The sequence below is a fragment of the Xenopus tropicalis genome, chromosome 8 (assembly GCF_000004195.4).
Source record: "Xenopus tropicalis strain Nigerian chromosome 8, UCB_Xtro_10.0, whole genome shotgun sequence".
NCBI lineage: Eukaryota > Metazoa > Chordata > Amphibia > Anura > Pipidae > Xenopus > Xenopus tropicalis.
The window spans coordinates 68,784,565-68,799,939 of record NC_030684.2 but is presented as its reverse complement, the minus strand read 5'-3'; the positions used below and the strand labels follow the sequence as shown (position 1 = coordinate 68,799,939).

At 38.6% G+C, this 15,375-nt stretch overlaps 1 protein-coding gene across 4 annotated transcripts in view; it reads right to left on the bottom strand.

The window, feature by feature from the left end:
• The window catches only part of fhl1 (four and a half LIM domains 1), a 44,518-nt gene that overhangs the window by 10,619 nt on the left and 18,524 nt on the right, over nt 1-15,375 (bottom strand). For 3 of the 4 annotated variants that reach the window (XM_012968215.3, XM_031890346.1, XM_012968216.3), the window contains one exon: nt 1,512-1,693. In XM_012968215.3, coding sequence (XP_012823669.1) covers nt 1,512-1,667 — 156 coding nt within the window. In that variant the 5' untranslated portion in view covers nt 1,668-1,693. 4 annotated transcript variants of the gene reach the window in all.

Here is a 15,375-nt window from a genome sequence, read left to right as displayed (position 1 = left end):
ATATAGAATAGTAATATATGGGGGTTTCCACCAAAACTTCTAGAATTTGCCACTGGATGGCAGTCTTTAGTAACACTTAACGCTAGATTTCTAAAATAAGAAAATTAAGCAATACATCACAAAGTAATTTTTTGAGAGCGATGTTGTTTACTTCTTCCACATTATTCTATATATTATTACAGCATTATATCTGAGCCCTGACACCCATATGGATGGCATGTGCTCGGCTTGTTATTCTCTAGGAAACAAGTCTGTTATCATAAGACCATTCAACAACTGCTTGAGACATTAGTGCGATATGAGGGAAACACTGCTCAATACAGATGCATTTACTCTACCACTTATCTGATTTTTCCTTTTAATTATTATCTGAAGTAAGATCTACTCTATCATGGAAATAACTTCTGTATTTTGGCAGATATCAGTATGCAGAGTTAAATGAAGAAGAGCACAAACTCTCCAAATAAATGATATTTGTATTATTAACTGGATGCTCTCTGTGAATATAACTCTCTCTGTTCCCTAGCATTTCTCTTCTGTACTGAATTTGGCAGGGACAGAGCAGCTTCCCTCTATCCAAGCCCAGCTCACCAATCCCAATCTGACCTTGACCTGACAGGCAAAACACAAACACTTAAAGCCTAAAGCCAAGTCCTGAATTGAAAGGAGAATGCCAATGTCTTTCTTGTGCTGCTCCCTTTCTCAAGTCATGATATGTTCTATTAGTATATTATTTATAATTATATGTCAGTATAAAGCCCAGGGCTTTCTGCATTAGAATCAATGAGCCCTGTAGCCATAAACATTAGCTACTATGACCAATGTTATATCACATTTTATTAGTGGTTTTGTGATTTTTTTCCTAAAATCAGCTTCTCAGCAGGATACTTGAGCTCAATGAGCATGTGCAGTGCCACTGGCACATACACTATAGGAATCTGCTGTAGACAAGGTATGGAACGTTACTGCTTGAAGGGGCTTAGAAAACTTACGTACAGTAAATTTAGTACATAAAATACAGAATTTATAGCCATAATCTTTCATAGACTTAGGTGTTATCTAATAAAGTATTATAGAACATTAAGGGGGTGATTTATCAATGTTTGAATTATTTTCGAAAAGCTGGTGAGTTTATGTAGAAACCAATGGGAGTAGTCCTAGGCAAAGTCAAGTCATATTTGTTATTTGAGATTTTCAAGTTTTTCTAGTTTTTTTGTAAATGTGCAAATTTGAGTTATTCCAGTTTAATAAATAAGCAAGCATTCCAATTTTTTAAAATGTGAGTTTATTCTAGTTTATCCTCTCAAATTCAACTCGAAAATTGATCAATAAGCCTATTATTGTTATTCATACCATCATAACATCTTCCTTTAAAACTTTTTAAGGATTATCATTGTTGTGCCATTCAAAGATGTCCTAGCAGAACCCTGATTCTCTTTTAGCTTCTGTCTAGTAACCATGGAATGTTGTGTGTCTCAGAATGAAAAGAAATAGGCTTTTATCATGCTCACCTTGGAATCCACTCCAATAGGCTTCCTGCATTCTGCACAGGTGTTGGCACATATTTTGTCAAAGCACTTCACACAGGTGTTGTGCCCATCCTTCTCAATATATTTTTTCCCTTGCAGCGGGGCTCTACAGTAGTGGCAATCAAAGCGTTCCGCCATGGTGCCCGCGATGTAGTGGCGCGGACCTTGAGAGACAAACACTATATTTCAATAAAGGTTCAAACATGTCAATACATATGTCATTTATCTTGACCAATCAATGTGGACTTACCCTCCATCATCCTTATTTAAACAATGCCCTTTAGAAAAGAAAAAGCAGCAGTGTATGGTGAAATGAAATCTGTACATGCCAGTGTCATATGACTTAACTAGGGCAAAAATAGTTGCGACAAAACAGTTGGAACAAAATGAATTGGAAGGGTTTATATACTGGTAATCTAAAGGCATTGTTTGGAGTCCCTACGTGTCAAGATATTTTGGTAAACCCAAACACATGAGCATCACACTGTTTAGTGGATCCCTGGCATTTGTATTTAAGGTTCTTTTGTCTTTTTTATTGTGGGACCTAATGATATGCGGAAGATAAGAAACTGCAAAGTGGTAGTTTTGAGGCAATTGTCAAAAATATAGTCAAAATCAAATATAAGAAAGCGTTGCATTTTGGGAGTTTAGAGTAAAAAGACATATTGTATGGATTTTGGGATAAAGTCACTTTTTGTGGCTTTAACTCACATATTATTCAGTAATTGTGTTGATTTTGCAGTAGCTGAAGTCACAGCCGTATTTTTTTTATCCACCATTTACATTTTGGGGTCCCTACATGCCACATAATTTGGTACTGAGGCAATAAAAACTTTAGGAAAGAACCGCAGCTTGGAAGTGTGCAGCAGAAAGGAATTTTTACCCATTTTGCACCCGTCACAATGGGCATTTATTAAAGATTGTATGATTTTCAGGGGTAACCCTACTGTTGAATTTGTGGCCTCAAAAACTAAAGTAGGCAGGTTCCTGGAGTGGTTCTTTAGAAAATTATGTGTACAACAAATATACAAATAAATATATATATTTGTTTTTTCTTTGTAAACTAAATTAAACCCCCCCACAACCATGCTAGGAAATATCCCCACCAGTAACGCAACTAGGGTGTGCTGCCCCCTCCACAAAAAATCTTTGGAGGGGCCCAGCACACAGCTATCGCTATATGTTCAAAATATGTTCAAAAATTGCTTTTCAGTAAGTGCAAATTAAGAGTGAAATTTTTCCAGCAGTGACGGGGTTAAAGTCAGCACTGACATATTGTGGTTCCTATTCCTTAATAACAGCTGCACTTAGAACATCAGACATCGCCCCTTATAAACACTTCATACCACCCCAGGGGTAATAAAGACTTTCAGCTAAATAAACTCATTCCATCCCAGCCCATGTTTACACTGTAATAACCTGACCCACAATATTTACATTCATTTAGTAACAATAGCTGGCTGCCACATTACAGGAGCCCTCAGCACAATGCCAGGTTTATTAGGCAAGGAATTATTTAACTGCCATATTTACATGACACACCGCACAGAAATATGCATTGTGTCATTGGGAAAACACTTGGGTGACAGATTTATGATTTTTTTCTCCCTTTTGTTCAGTTACTAGTAGCTTTATCTGGGTACAAATATCTGATGGAAGCCTGTAAATAGAAAAATACATACCATCCAGCACTAATTTCAGAATAGTCAGAAAGTGGATAGTTTGGCCAGAGGATCAAGGTGAATGCACAGGTTGTGCCTTTGTTTTCCTTATATCAGTGTGCAGCGTGTTATATAGACAGTCTGCTCAGTCTCTTATTAATCTTGGCAACTGTTCTTTTAATTAACTTTTAGGCAACTGTTACTGAGCCCAACGTGACCTCCATTTACTTTGGAATTCTATGTTAAATCAGTAAGCTGGGAGACACTTCAGTTATTTTTATTGTGGGTATGATTTATCAAACAGACAAAAACAATATTTCACTGAACCTAAAAGATCATGGCCAAGACACACCAGCCATTTTCTCAACTTTCATATCTACGCTGGGAGCATAACAGCCAAACTGCTTCTTTCCACCCCAGCATCACTATGCACCAATAGGCACAGCATTGTCCTGCTAGGGCAGAGATGATGCCTTGCCTGCCATGGTAATGCATGGTAATGTCAGGGCGGAGGGAAGCAGATCCTTCATTACAGAGGAAGGTGGTTCTGTTATTATGGGGCTGGAACACACAATCGTACAGCATGACTCTGTGACTCTGTTTATTTTTTAAAGAGCAACTAATACAGTAAATGAGCACAGTTTAGCAACGTGCCTCTGTGTAGGGCCCTGTTATAACCTTCTGCCACCCCTTTATATTGGAGGAACGGAGCTTCCATTTGAAGCAGTGTAGGTGGTTTTTCACGGTGAGGGCAGTGAGATTGTGGAATGCCGTTCCTAGTGATGTTGTGATGGTAGATTCTGTTAATGCCTTTAAGAGGGGCCTGGACGAGTTCTTGAACAAGCATAATATCCAAGGCTATTGTGATACTAATATCTACAGTTAGTATTAATGTTTGTATATATAGTTATGTATGTGTTGGTATAGATTGGTAAGTATAGGTTGTGTGTGCTGGGTTTACTTGGAAGGGTTAAACTTGATGGACTCTGGTCTTTTTTCAACCCTATGTAACTATGATAGATAAGCAACATGAAAAACTGAGAAAACTGCCAGTTATAGTTGTACTTAGTGTACCAACAATATGTACAGCACTTTAAAGGAGAAGGAAAGGCTAAGTCACTTGGGGTGCCAAAATGTTAGGCACCCCAAGTGACGTAAATCGCTTACCTTGTACCCCGGGCTGGTGCCCCTGTTAGGAGAAAACAGCACCAGCCCGGGGTAGTTGCGAGCGCTTTCTTCTTCCAGTTTTGCGCGCCGGCCCATGAATTTTGCCGGCATAAGAAACGCGGAAGAAGGAATCGCTTGCTGCAGGTACCCCGGGCTGGTGCTGTTTTCTCCTAACAGGGGCACCAGCCCGGGGTACAAGGTAAGCGATTTAATTCACTTGGGGGTGCCTAACATTTTGGCACCCCAAGTGACTTAGCCTTTCCTTCTCCTTTAAAAATAAATTCTACGTCTCCAAAGTTCTTCCTGTAACTTCTTATTATTTATCTTGATCTGTTCCTTCTGATTATGCCTGGCCTATCAGGGTGCCAAGAAAACCCCTTGGTGGACCCAGGTGATTGGTGGTTTTGTATGCCTATATCACTGCCATTCCTCATTCCTGTATGAGAAAAGGGGATATAGAAACTATGGAGAGCAGGATAGATGAGTGTATGTAACATAAATAAGGTGAGTAAATAGTAAATCAAAAGTATAGACAGTAGGGCTGTGATCCAAGCCTTTCTGGTAGGCCCCTGGCATCTCAGTCCAACATTGCTAAACATCCTCAGTCCTGCAAGGGTAACTAGTGATTTTAAGAAGCACTGAAAAGGGCCCATCTATAAGAAACTGTGTGGTTTTGGTCTCCAGTTTTTTTAAAGGGATGTCATTGATAAAGGAAGGTTCAGAAAACAGTAACAAAACTCAAAGGATATGGAAAGTCTAAGACATTAAAAAAATACTGGCCAAGTTGGGTTTGTTCCAAAGGAGAACCAGTGCTTTTAGAGTTAGGATCACTATTTATGACTATATGGAAGGACAATACAGAGGATACAAGGGCATCCCATGAGGTTTGACTAAAGGAGGTTGCCTTTTAGAGTACAAAAAGGGCTTCGATAACAGAATAAAAGTATGAACTAACCCTTTATGTAAATTTGGCCTGGACTTGCAGATCGCAAACAATTTATCCCCTGACATCTCTTTGTATCCTAACAACAAACTGCTCCAAATAAAAACCTGGCCAGTTGCTTGGAAGGCTTGCCTTATGTCAGAGGATATCTAGAGAAAAGTGACAGATGCAGTACAAACAATGGCGTGCCTGAGTTCTGACGGAGCTGTCACAGGCTGCATGATAAACCCCACACAGCATTTGTCCGCTCCATATCAGAGTCATTTATTTAGGATATGTTTGCTCTTCAGCCTGTTGCCCAGACAACAGCTAAACCTTGCACTGTGGAGCTTCAGTTGCCATTTATGAACAATGAAGTCATCTTTATTGCCAATTACTGCCCTATTATTCATATATTCCCTAACAGGTTACATGCTAGGTTTTAACTGAATCTATAAAAGAATCAATCACACAATATAAAGGATAAGTACTGAGAGCACGCTAAGCTCCAAGAGTGATATGCTGTAGTGCAGGTGAGGGCACAGCAGACTTGGTTTCCACTGGAATTCCACACTGTGTCCCATTAATAGATGAGACCCACATTCTCCTAAAGACCTTATGTTTATTCTCTTCAGAGCGTAAGTCATATGAATAAACACTAATCTACAGATAAATAAGCCTTACTGCAAGGAAGGATTAGTGTAACTATACTTTAGTAGAAATTTTGACTTATTAATCAGCATGTGCATTACAAACTCAGCAAAACAGGTATGAAAAAAGTTCCAGGGGTGCTGGAGGTTTGTTTGTCTATTTGGTAGCCCCTATACAATCTGGCAGCCTACAGAAGGTTCTGTTTGGCTTTACACTGGGGTTTTTATGCAACAAAAACTTAATTAAAAAAATTAAAAAAGCTTAATTAAAAAATAAGCACCTGCTTTGAGGCCACTGGGAGAAACATCCAAGGGGTTGGTGAGCAACATGTTGCATACGAGCCACTGTTCGGGGATCACTGGAATAGCTCAAAGAGCTCACTGGCTTATATAGGGGTCTGATATACAGGGAAAATGGCCTGAGACACTACAGATACAATAGAAAGGCTAAACAGGCTCATTGCAGTATCAGTAAGAACAGAGGAAAAGGCAATCACCAGAAATGTCTTTACCACACCATTTACTCAGTCATTAAGGGGTTAGGTGGAGTGTAAGAAAATGTTAAATGAATGATCAATAGATACAAACATCAAATGTGTCTGATCTGTAATGGCATACAGTATATTTATATTTATTCTTTGTTTTCCCTTGATATAGGTCACTAGGTGTGACCAAAACGTTGGGAATTTAAATAAAGCCTTTTTGATTTTTTGTAAAATTCCTGTTGAGTGTGAAACCTTTGATTTATATACATATATATATACTCATATACACATATATTTATAGCTATGCTACAGAAACCCATTGGAAGCAATTTAGCACTTTGTGGTCTGAACACACACAGGTTATTGTAATCTGATCATGTTTATCTGCTGTTCTAGTGTCTCAGCTGTGTAACACATTGACACGTTGATGCAAAAATCAAACTCTAAAATACACTAACTTACTCAGCTATACCATCACTACTTCTAGCTGTGCCTAATATCCCTTTTAAATACACAAAATGAAAATTAGTCTCCATGCTTCAAAATTTAATCTGCAACAGATACCTCAAACCCCCACTTGCATCCTGTCTGAATACATAAAAATTGTGTAGAATATAATAGGATACACTTTAAAACAATATTCTGTTCATAAATATTTGCTGCAGTATGTAAACACTGTCATTTGGTCACATATTTAAATCTCATGTATAATACACTGCACAAATTATTTATGAGTTAATAAAATAACAGAGGAAGTTCTACATTTATTTACCTGAATGCCTTTCAAATGCCATTTGGGAACGAGAAATTCACAAGCAGCCTCCTTAGCCAAGTGGTCTGTTCTTTGGTTGATACCAAATGTACTGTTTGATAATGTATGTATACAGGGAGCTATTAATAAGGAGTCAGATGCAAAATGTTCACACCCCCCTCCAGGGATTTCTTGTTTAATCCTACTTGAAAAGCAAGACCATTTTTGGTTATCTTTTGAGAGAAGAATAGAGTCCAGAAAAAATCGTGTACACATAAAATGCCCATGCAACTACTCAGATTTCTAAATTAGCCACCCCATGAAAACACAGGAGTTCAAGCCCTAAGGAAACCTAACACCCCACTTAAATATCACAGAACATTTTCCCTGCCTCAGATGAAAGTTCAGGACACAAGTCCACTGTAAAATAATATTCCAGTGTTTGTAGATTTCTGCCAGGTATATACATCCTTATTTTGTTTGGAGTATAAGATATGAAGTGCTTTTCTTAAATTGGGTTGAGACCCTCACTGTTCTTAATACATTTACCATAGTGAAACTGAGTGATAAACTATACAATATGAAGCTGAGTCAACTGATTTAACCTTTTAACAGACCTGTCTTTATAAGAGGACAAGTAGTAGCAACTGCTTTATGATCATCTAAACAATGGCCAAAGGCCAAACAAATGTAAAATGCTGTGCTCTGCATCGCCAACAACAAACACTGGATGGATATGAAGTGCAATATGAATACCTTTATTGAAAGAGATCTCAAATCAATCCCTAAACAATATACAATAGTAATAAAAAATAAAATACATTAGATGGACGAAACAGCACCCTCTCTTATCCCACAAAAAGATTGTAGATGGGGCCCCTCAAAAAGGCTAAGATATTTTAGTTAAGTAGAGTGATGTTCAAATAATAATAACAGAAATGGGAATTGTACTCATCCAGCTGTACATAATTATGAATCTATCACTCCTCACTATAAGAGCACTTAAGGCATAGTAGATACACAATATAGTACAAAGTAAAATCAAAGATTAAAGATACATGACAAATAAAAACCTAATTTTCCTATTTCCATCTGGAAATTTTAACATTATGCAACAATTATATATTTTTTTTAAGTTATGAATGCCGATAACTGCAGTATATATATATATATATATGTATAAAACAACATGTTATAAATGTCACACTTCTACTTCATAGAGCATATTGAGCTTAGTGGGACAAGCACGTGGGTTAAACTCACAGCCAGTGAAAGAACATTAATGCAAAGACATTTCTGCATGTGCATGGTGCACAGGGGATGAATTATTCAATTTTCTTAGCATGAACTCCAGTTTTGGTGTATCCCGTTGTTATTACTATTTACGGTATTTGGATAAATATTTATCACCCCTGTACTAAAGGTGTGGGGCACGTGCACCTAGAATCCACCCTATTTCTGACAAGCCTCTACTCAGTTCTGAATACTACTCTGATCTCCTTCATGTTCTGTTGATCCCTGCAATAAAAGACAGGAATGGATAATGTCCACTAGGTTAGTTTCCTTTGTGCATTACATAAAGGTACATTTTTTACCTTGGTCCTGTTGGCTGGATATTACAGTGATGGTTCTTCCACTATAGCTTATATAATGCAAAATTGTAATGTGCTATTTTGCCAGTAATGTTATTTATATTTTTATATTTAGTTATTATAGACAATGACTTTTAATCAGCATATTTCTATATTACCTTTTAGTTACGTTGTAACATGTATTGTCTATTTTAATAATATTTCTGCCTACATGTTAATGTACCAGTGAGTCCTCTAATGTTATTCCCTCAGCACAGTTGTGCATTTTAACAGTATCTATTTTGTAGTTAACTGTCACCAAAATGTTGGATTGTGATTGTGTTTCATTATGTAAGATAAATATCACACAAGAGAGTGCTGATCCATCTGTATCTACATATGCATAATTATTTGACCCAGCACCTCACAAGATATTTGGATAGAGTGCTGGTATATAGGACACCATTTTTCTGCCCACACTGCAGTTTGCTAAAATGAATACAACTGTGTGCACATTTAGTAACAAATTAGATGAATGGTAACATCTGTGACATAACTGTGCTGCACCTATTAATGCTGAGTGTAAAGAGAACCCTGGAGCTACTGCCTGGTCAGGAGGTGGTGGTTTCTCCAGGGTCACCCTGCATCAGTACGCGCGGCAGCACGTAGTTTGAAATGGAATCAGGAAGGACTGATTGGTGTCAAAAGCAACTATAGGGAAGTGCAAAGAGTTCATTTTTATGCAAGTAAATTTACTAAATGTGGTTTAACATGCAACTCTCTGTAGGGAAAAGTGTGGAACCTCAACTGCATTTTATCTCAGTGCTGCCCTGAGACCATTAAACTGTTTTTTTAAAGGGGTGGTTCAACTTTAAGTATGTTATAAAATGGCCAATTTTATAACAAGGCAACTTTTTAATTGGTCTTCATTACTTGTTATAGTTTTTTAATTATTTGCCGTTTTCTTCTAACTCCTCGCAGCTTTCAATTGCAAACTGTCTCAGAATATAACTCTCTACATCATACTAAAAGTTAAGCCAAAGGTGAACAGTTAAGTACCAGCATCTTCTGATTCTTGGAGCTACTGGAAGCTATAGTTTTACTTTATATATGAGAAATGCTCTACATCACATTTGTAATATTACAGGAATATAAGAAAATCTCTTTAGATAGCTCGTTTACTGGTTAGGGGATTTATGCTGAATGCTTATTGCAAGTGCCAGGGCAATGCAGGAAATTTAGAATGAAGTCTATAGAATAAAAACATCCCCATACATGCCACGAGCAATTCTAAACAAGTATCCTGACACATAATTTAGTACACATTTTACATTTTAAAAAGGTGAACACTTCACCCTAACATAACGTCAGAGAATTCATATGTGTGGCTAATATAATTATTTTAGGTAATGTACTTTACAGAGCTATCCTGTGTGTGTTGGTAACTGATTCTTAGTGGGGCCACCACAGTACACATGCTGTTTTTACAACTTCTCATCACAGCACAGAATCAAAAAAAAATCAAGATACTTTTAGCTGTCAGTTATGGTAGCTATTGAAAGTAAATTTAACATATGTTTTCTGATCGCCCCCACAGTGGAATGTAACACCTGGGGGCACATTTACTAATCCACGAATGTCCGAAAAGCGTCCGAATGCGTTTTTTTCGTAATGATCAGTATTTAGCGATTTTTTCGTAGGCGTTACGACTTTTTCGTAAATTGTCGCGACTTTTTCGTAGCATTACGACTTGCGCGATTTGTCGCGACTTTTTCGTAGCCGACGCGCCGAGTACGAAAGTTTCGGTTCATTCAATCTTCAGTATCGTGACTTTCCTTGGGCCAGGTTGGAGCTGCAGAGTGCCATTGAGTTGGGAGGCTTCCAAAATCAAGCAAAGCCTGAAATGTTTGCCCACCGTTTACGAGCGCTCAATACGAAAAAGGCGCGACAATATACGAGCAAATCGTAACGGCTACGAAAAAGTCGCGACAATTTACGAGCATATCGTAATGGCTACGAAAAAGTCGCGACAATTTACAAGCAAATCGTAACGCCGACGAAAAATCGCAAAAAATACAGAAAAGTCGCAAAATGTTCGTTTCCAATCCAAATTTTTCCCATTCGGATTCATGGATTAGTAAATGTGCCCCCTCGAGTTTATCATAATAGTTCTGGCACAAAAGACTAAAGTATAAATAACTCCTGGGAAGCCCACAGCCAAGGAGGAAATATATACTGCAATTGGGACGTAGACAGATAAGATGGGATCTTTTTAGTGCTGCAGGCATAGATCAGTACTAAATGCCAGTTCTATTGAAGAACTGTGAGTCAGCAGCCTGACATTAAGCATTCATGCTTGGAAAATCATGGCTGCCAAAACTGCGTGCTAAGAATTGACATGCCATTGTACAGAAGGGAAGCAGTGCACAGCTGTGTTTGAACAGGACAAGAAAACAGAAAATAAAACCAGTCTTTGGAACTATATATCTCAATCTGTTATCAATGAGGGGTTAATATTTTGTCCATTAAACCCTATACATATGCATTTTTTAGTGCAGAAAGTCTGTGACTGCAGAGCCCACAGATTAACTGCTACCTAAGACACTGGGAGCAAAATTGGCTCCAATACTGTCACCAGTAGCTGACAGGGAAATGAAACCAAAGCATGTATTTGCCAACTGGCCCACTCCCTCTGAGGAACAGATTGTTACTGGACCTAAAATCATTTTATATCCTTTAAAAGTGCACAAAACTAAATAAATGATTCTCTGTAACTACAAATAATGCTTTATGGTTATGTTTTACCTCTATTTCCATGGAGAATTGAAGCTGCACATGAGTATTAATTCTGTTATTGCCATTCAATTTTTTTTATATCTGGCAATTGCCACCTTTACTTATTGTTCGGTGATAGAATTAGCTACATTTATAAAGTCAACAATGCAAGGTAAATCTAAAAGTAGAATGATCTGTGGGCTAAGGGATTTCATAATAACAATAATTATGAATTAAACAATAAAATACTTTGGAGCAAAACTGTAAATCTAGTGTGTGGGAGTTATAATGTCATATTTTTGCCCACTAATTCTCATGGTAGCTTTAGCAGAACCCCGATCTAGAACCTTTTTCAGCTACAGCTTGTGTATGACTGTTTGACATTGGCATTTGACTTTGCTGATAATTGGTGGAATAATGCACCCACCATTATTTTCAGTTGGCAAGGTGTTTTTTATAAAATGCTGCTCCTTCTTTTCTCTCCAAACAAAACCGTAGGTGACTGTGGCCGCAGAGTTCAGTTTTTACATCTTTCTTACACAGCACTTGTTTCCAAAGGGCCCCTGGATAGTCTATGTGCTGTTTTGTATACCTCAGACATTGACATTTGTAATACGGGCGACTAATCTCTCCGTGTGCCAGAGATTGGTCTCAGTTACTTCCATGCTGCAACTCTGGCTGCTGGTAGCTCAGATTACAGCAGAAAGTGGAGAGAGCAGAGATGAGAGGGGGAGAGAGCAGATGGGAGGGGGGCGAGAGGAGAGGAGAGAGGGTAAACTGAGCAATGCCTGAAGAATTTTTTTTTGTGCCCTGAAGGATTTTTCTGAGAGCAGGAAGTCTGATACAGAAGAACATGAAGATACAATAAAACAAAAGAAATGTGGTGTTTCTTTTAACTGAGAACTCAGTTCTCGCAGTTCTTTAAGTGCTTATGGCTGTATTTACATAGACCTTAGACAAGTGGAAGGCACATGTGGCATATGCCACAATTACTATTTTCTTTGTTGCTATGTTGTAGTTGGTAAAATAAAATGTAATTGTGCATTCACATTTGCAAAAATGTTTTAGCACACCAATTCCTGCAGTCATAGTTTATACTTATTATATTGTATTACAGGTATAGGACCCATTATCCAGAATGCTCGGGACCAAGGGTATTCCGGAAAGGGGTCTTTCCATAATTTGGATCTCCATACAATAAGTCTGCCAAAAATGTAATAAAACATTAATTAAACCCAATAGGATTGTTTTGCATCCAATAAGGATTATTTATATCTTAGCTGGGATCAATTACAATGTACTGTTTTATTACAACAGAGAAAAAGGAAATCAGTTTTAAAATTCTGAATTATTTGATTAAAATGGAGTCTATGGGAGACAGGCTTTCCATAATTCGGAGCTTTCTGGATAACGGGTTTCTGGATAAGGGATCCTATACCTGTACAAAATAAACTAAATATCTAGTTTGGCATGGGGTGCCTAAACTGTAGCATTCAACTGTTTGTATATAAAGCACCAGTTACAACTGCAGGTGCAGTGCACAAATTTGGATGCAAATGACCATATCTATTATGCACAATGCAGTTTTTCCCCACAGTTCCAACATCATTGCAACCAGCGGCATAACAACATGGCACAAGACCCTTCCCACTGACTGCAGTTATGTGTGTAGTTTTGCCTGCCACAATTGCATCAAATGCAATTGCATGAGTATTTAGTAGCAAGTCAGGTGCAAGTTGCATTTAACATTTTCGAAGCCATGACATTTGCATGCAATACTTTGCTGATTTAACAAAGACCATTGTGTGACCCTGCAATTACCATCACATTCAGTGTTTCTTGGCACCAATAGGCTCACTTACACAGGATTCAACAGAGCATTTTTAAAGCCCTATAAATTATCAGCAGTAGAATAACAATAGAGAAAGCAGACTTTGAGGCTGGACCGAGGGGTCTGCTTTCTGTAAAAAAGATTTTTTTGCGGGGGGCGCAGTGCAGAGTAGTTACAATATCACAAGAATGCAGTTGGAAGACATATGTACTGATTACCCCCGTTACAAATCACATTCAATGCGTGTTGCTAAAAAGCTGAATAACTGTTGTATATTTCACTGCTGCGATTTTTTGAGTGTCACAGCCCAGTATTCCCTCCAATGACTGATTTACAGTTAAATTATTTAAGCTGATTGCTGATTGGTTGCTGTAGGTGATAACACAACCATATTTGCATTTGTTTTGCACATTTGCACTTGAGCCTCTGATTTAAGTGACTTAAGAGATGGGGAGGGAAGGCTGCAGGATGGACACCCCTGCATTAGAAGGTAAGGAGGATAGATTTGTTAATTATAGCACATTAACCCCATATGTAATAGAAAGCACTAAGTTTGCCCAGGAGCAGTAACCCATAGCAACAAATCAGTCTGCTTTTAAACATGTGGCCAGTAAATGCTGCTGATTGGTTGCTATGGGTTACTGCTCCTGGGCAAACTTAAAGACTTTTATTTTTATTATTATTAACATTTATTTATAAATATTCTGCAGCGCTGTACAATAGGTGGGTTACATACATTGACATACAGAGTAACATATAAAGCAATCAATATTACATAACTCCACAAGACCAGGTTTTATCCAGCCCCATAAGTGGTTACTTGTGGGCCAGTCTACAAGTTTAAAGGTGTTTTATTGTGATCTGTATAACTATTGGGCTGCAAATACGCTAAAATGGTAAATATTTATATCCAGATCACTTTGCAAACACATTCCTTTCTCTTTGAGATCCTGCTGACAGGATAGCATTAAAATACTATTTCAAGGACCTGATGCTGCTAATCTCCATAACTCTGGGGGGGGGGAGCTTTAAATCTGGTTTCCTGTTGTATTGTGGAAGGTCAGGGCACCAAAAAGGCATCCTGCCACTATGTGTCCAACCTTCCTTGTAAAGTGCATCTTTGACCACAGAAGGTCATGCTAGAGACTAGTAACAGGCAGGGAGGAGCTGGATGATTGCAATCAGGAAGGTCACTAAGATTAAGTGCTGTTCTGCCCCTCAGTACCTAATTGCATGGGTCTAAAGGCAACATGGTCTGTTTAACTGCTACAGATGAAAAGCCAATGCACTTGGGAAATAGGGCAAGATGGAATTGTTAGTTCAGCAGTTTCTCTTATTCTGAATATAGCTAGACCCAATTCTTATCTTCTGTGTGTGTCATTCCTCAGACTTTTATCATGTCTGTAAGTATTCTGTGCGGTGACAGCTGCAGAGTAAATATTGTCTTGTACAGACTAGCACAAACACAGAATCCACAGAAGCTGACGATTACAGATTGTAGCACAGCAATCTGCTTGGCTTATTTGCTGATAGCATTGTGCCATTTCAATTGAACATATTTTTTGTTATTTTTTCTAAGGGCTCTGGCACACGGGGGAGATTAGTCGCCGGCGGGATGGCAGTCGCGGCGGCGCGATTTCGCGCAAATCGCCGAAAAATACTCGTGAGTCTTTTTCGGCGATTTCCGGAAATCGCCCCGCCGCGTCTGCCATCCCGCCGGCGACTTACATGTTCGCCGGTGGGATGACAGGGGTAGGCAACTCGGGGAGATTAGTCGCCCGTGAACAGGGAGTTTTATCGCGGGCGACTAATCTCCCCCGTGTGCCAGAGCCCTAAGGGTGTACCAAATCCACCATAAGGGCACACAGTGTGGATTGTCATTTGGCCCATAAGTGAAGGCTGACAATCCACCTGTATGTTTAAAAATTCCACCCCGGCACACGCAGCTGATATTGACCAACAAAAGACAAGTCTCACGTTATTTGGCGAATATCAGCTGCATGTGCCTGCACCCAGTGCTTCTGGGTGGAGGC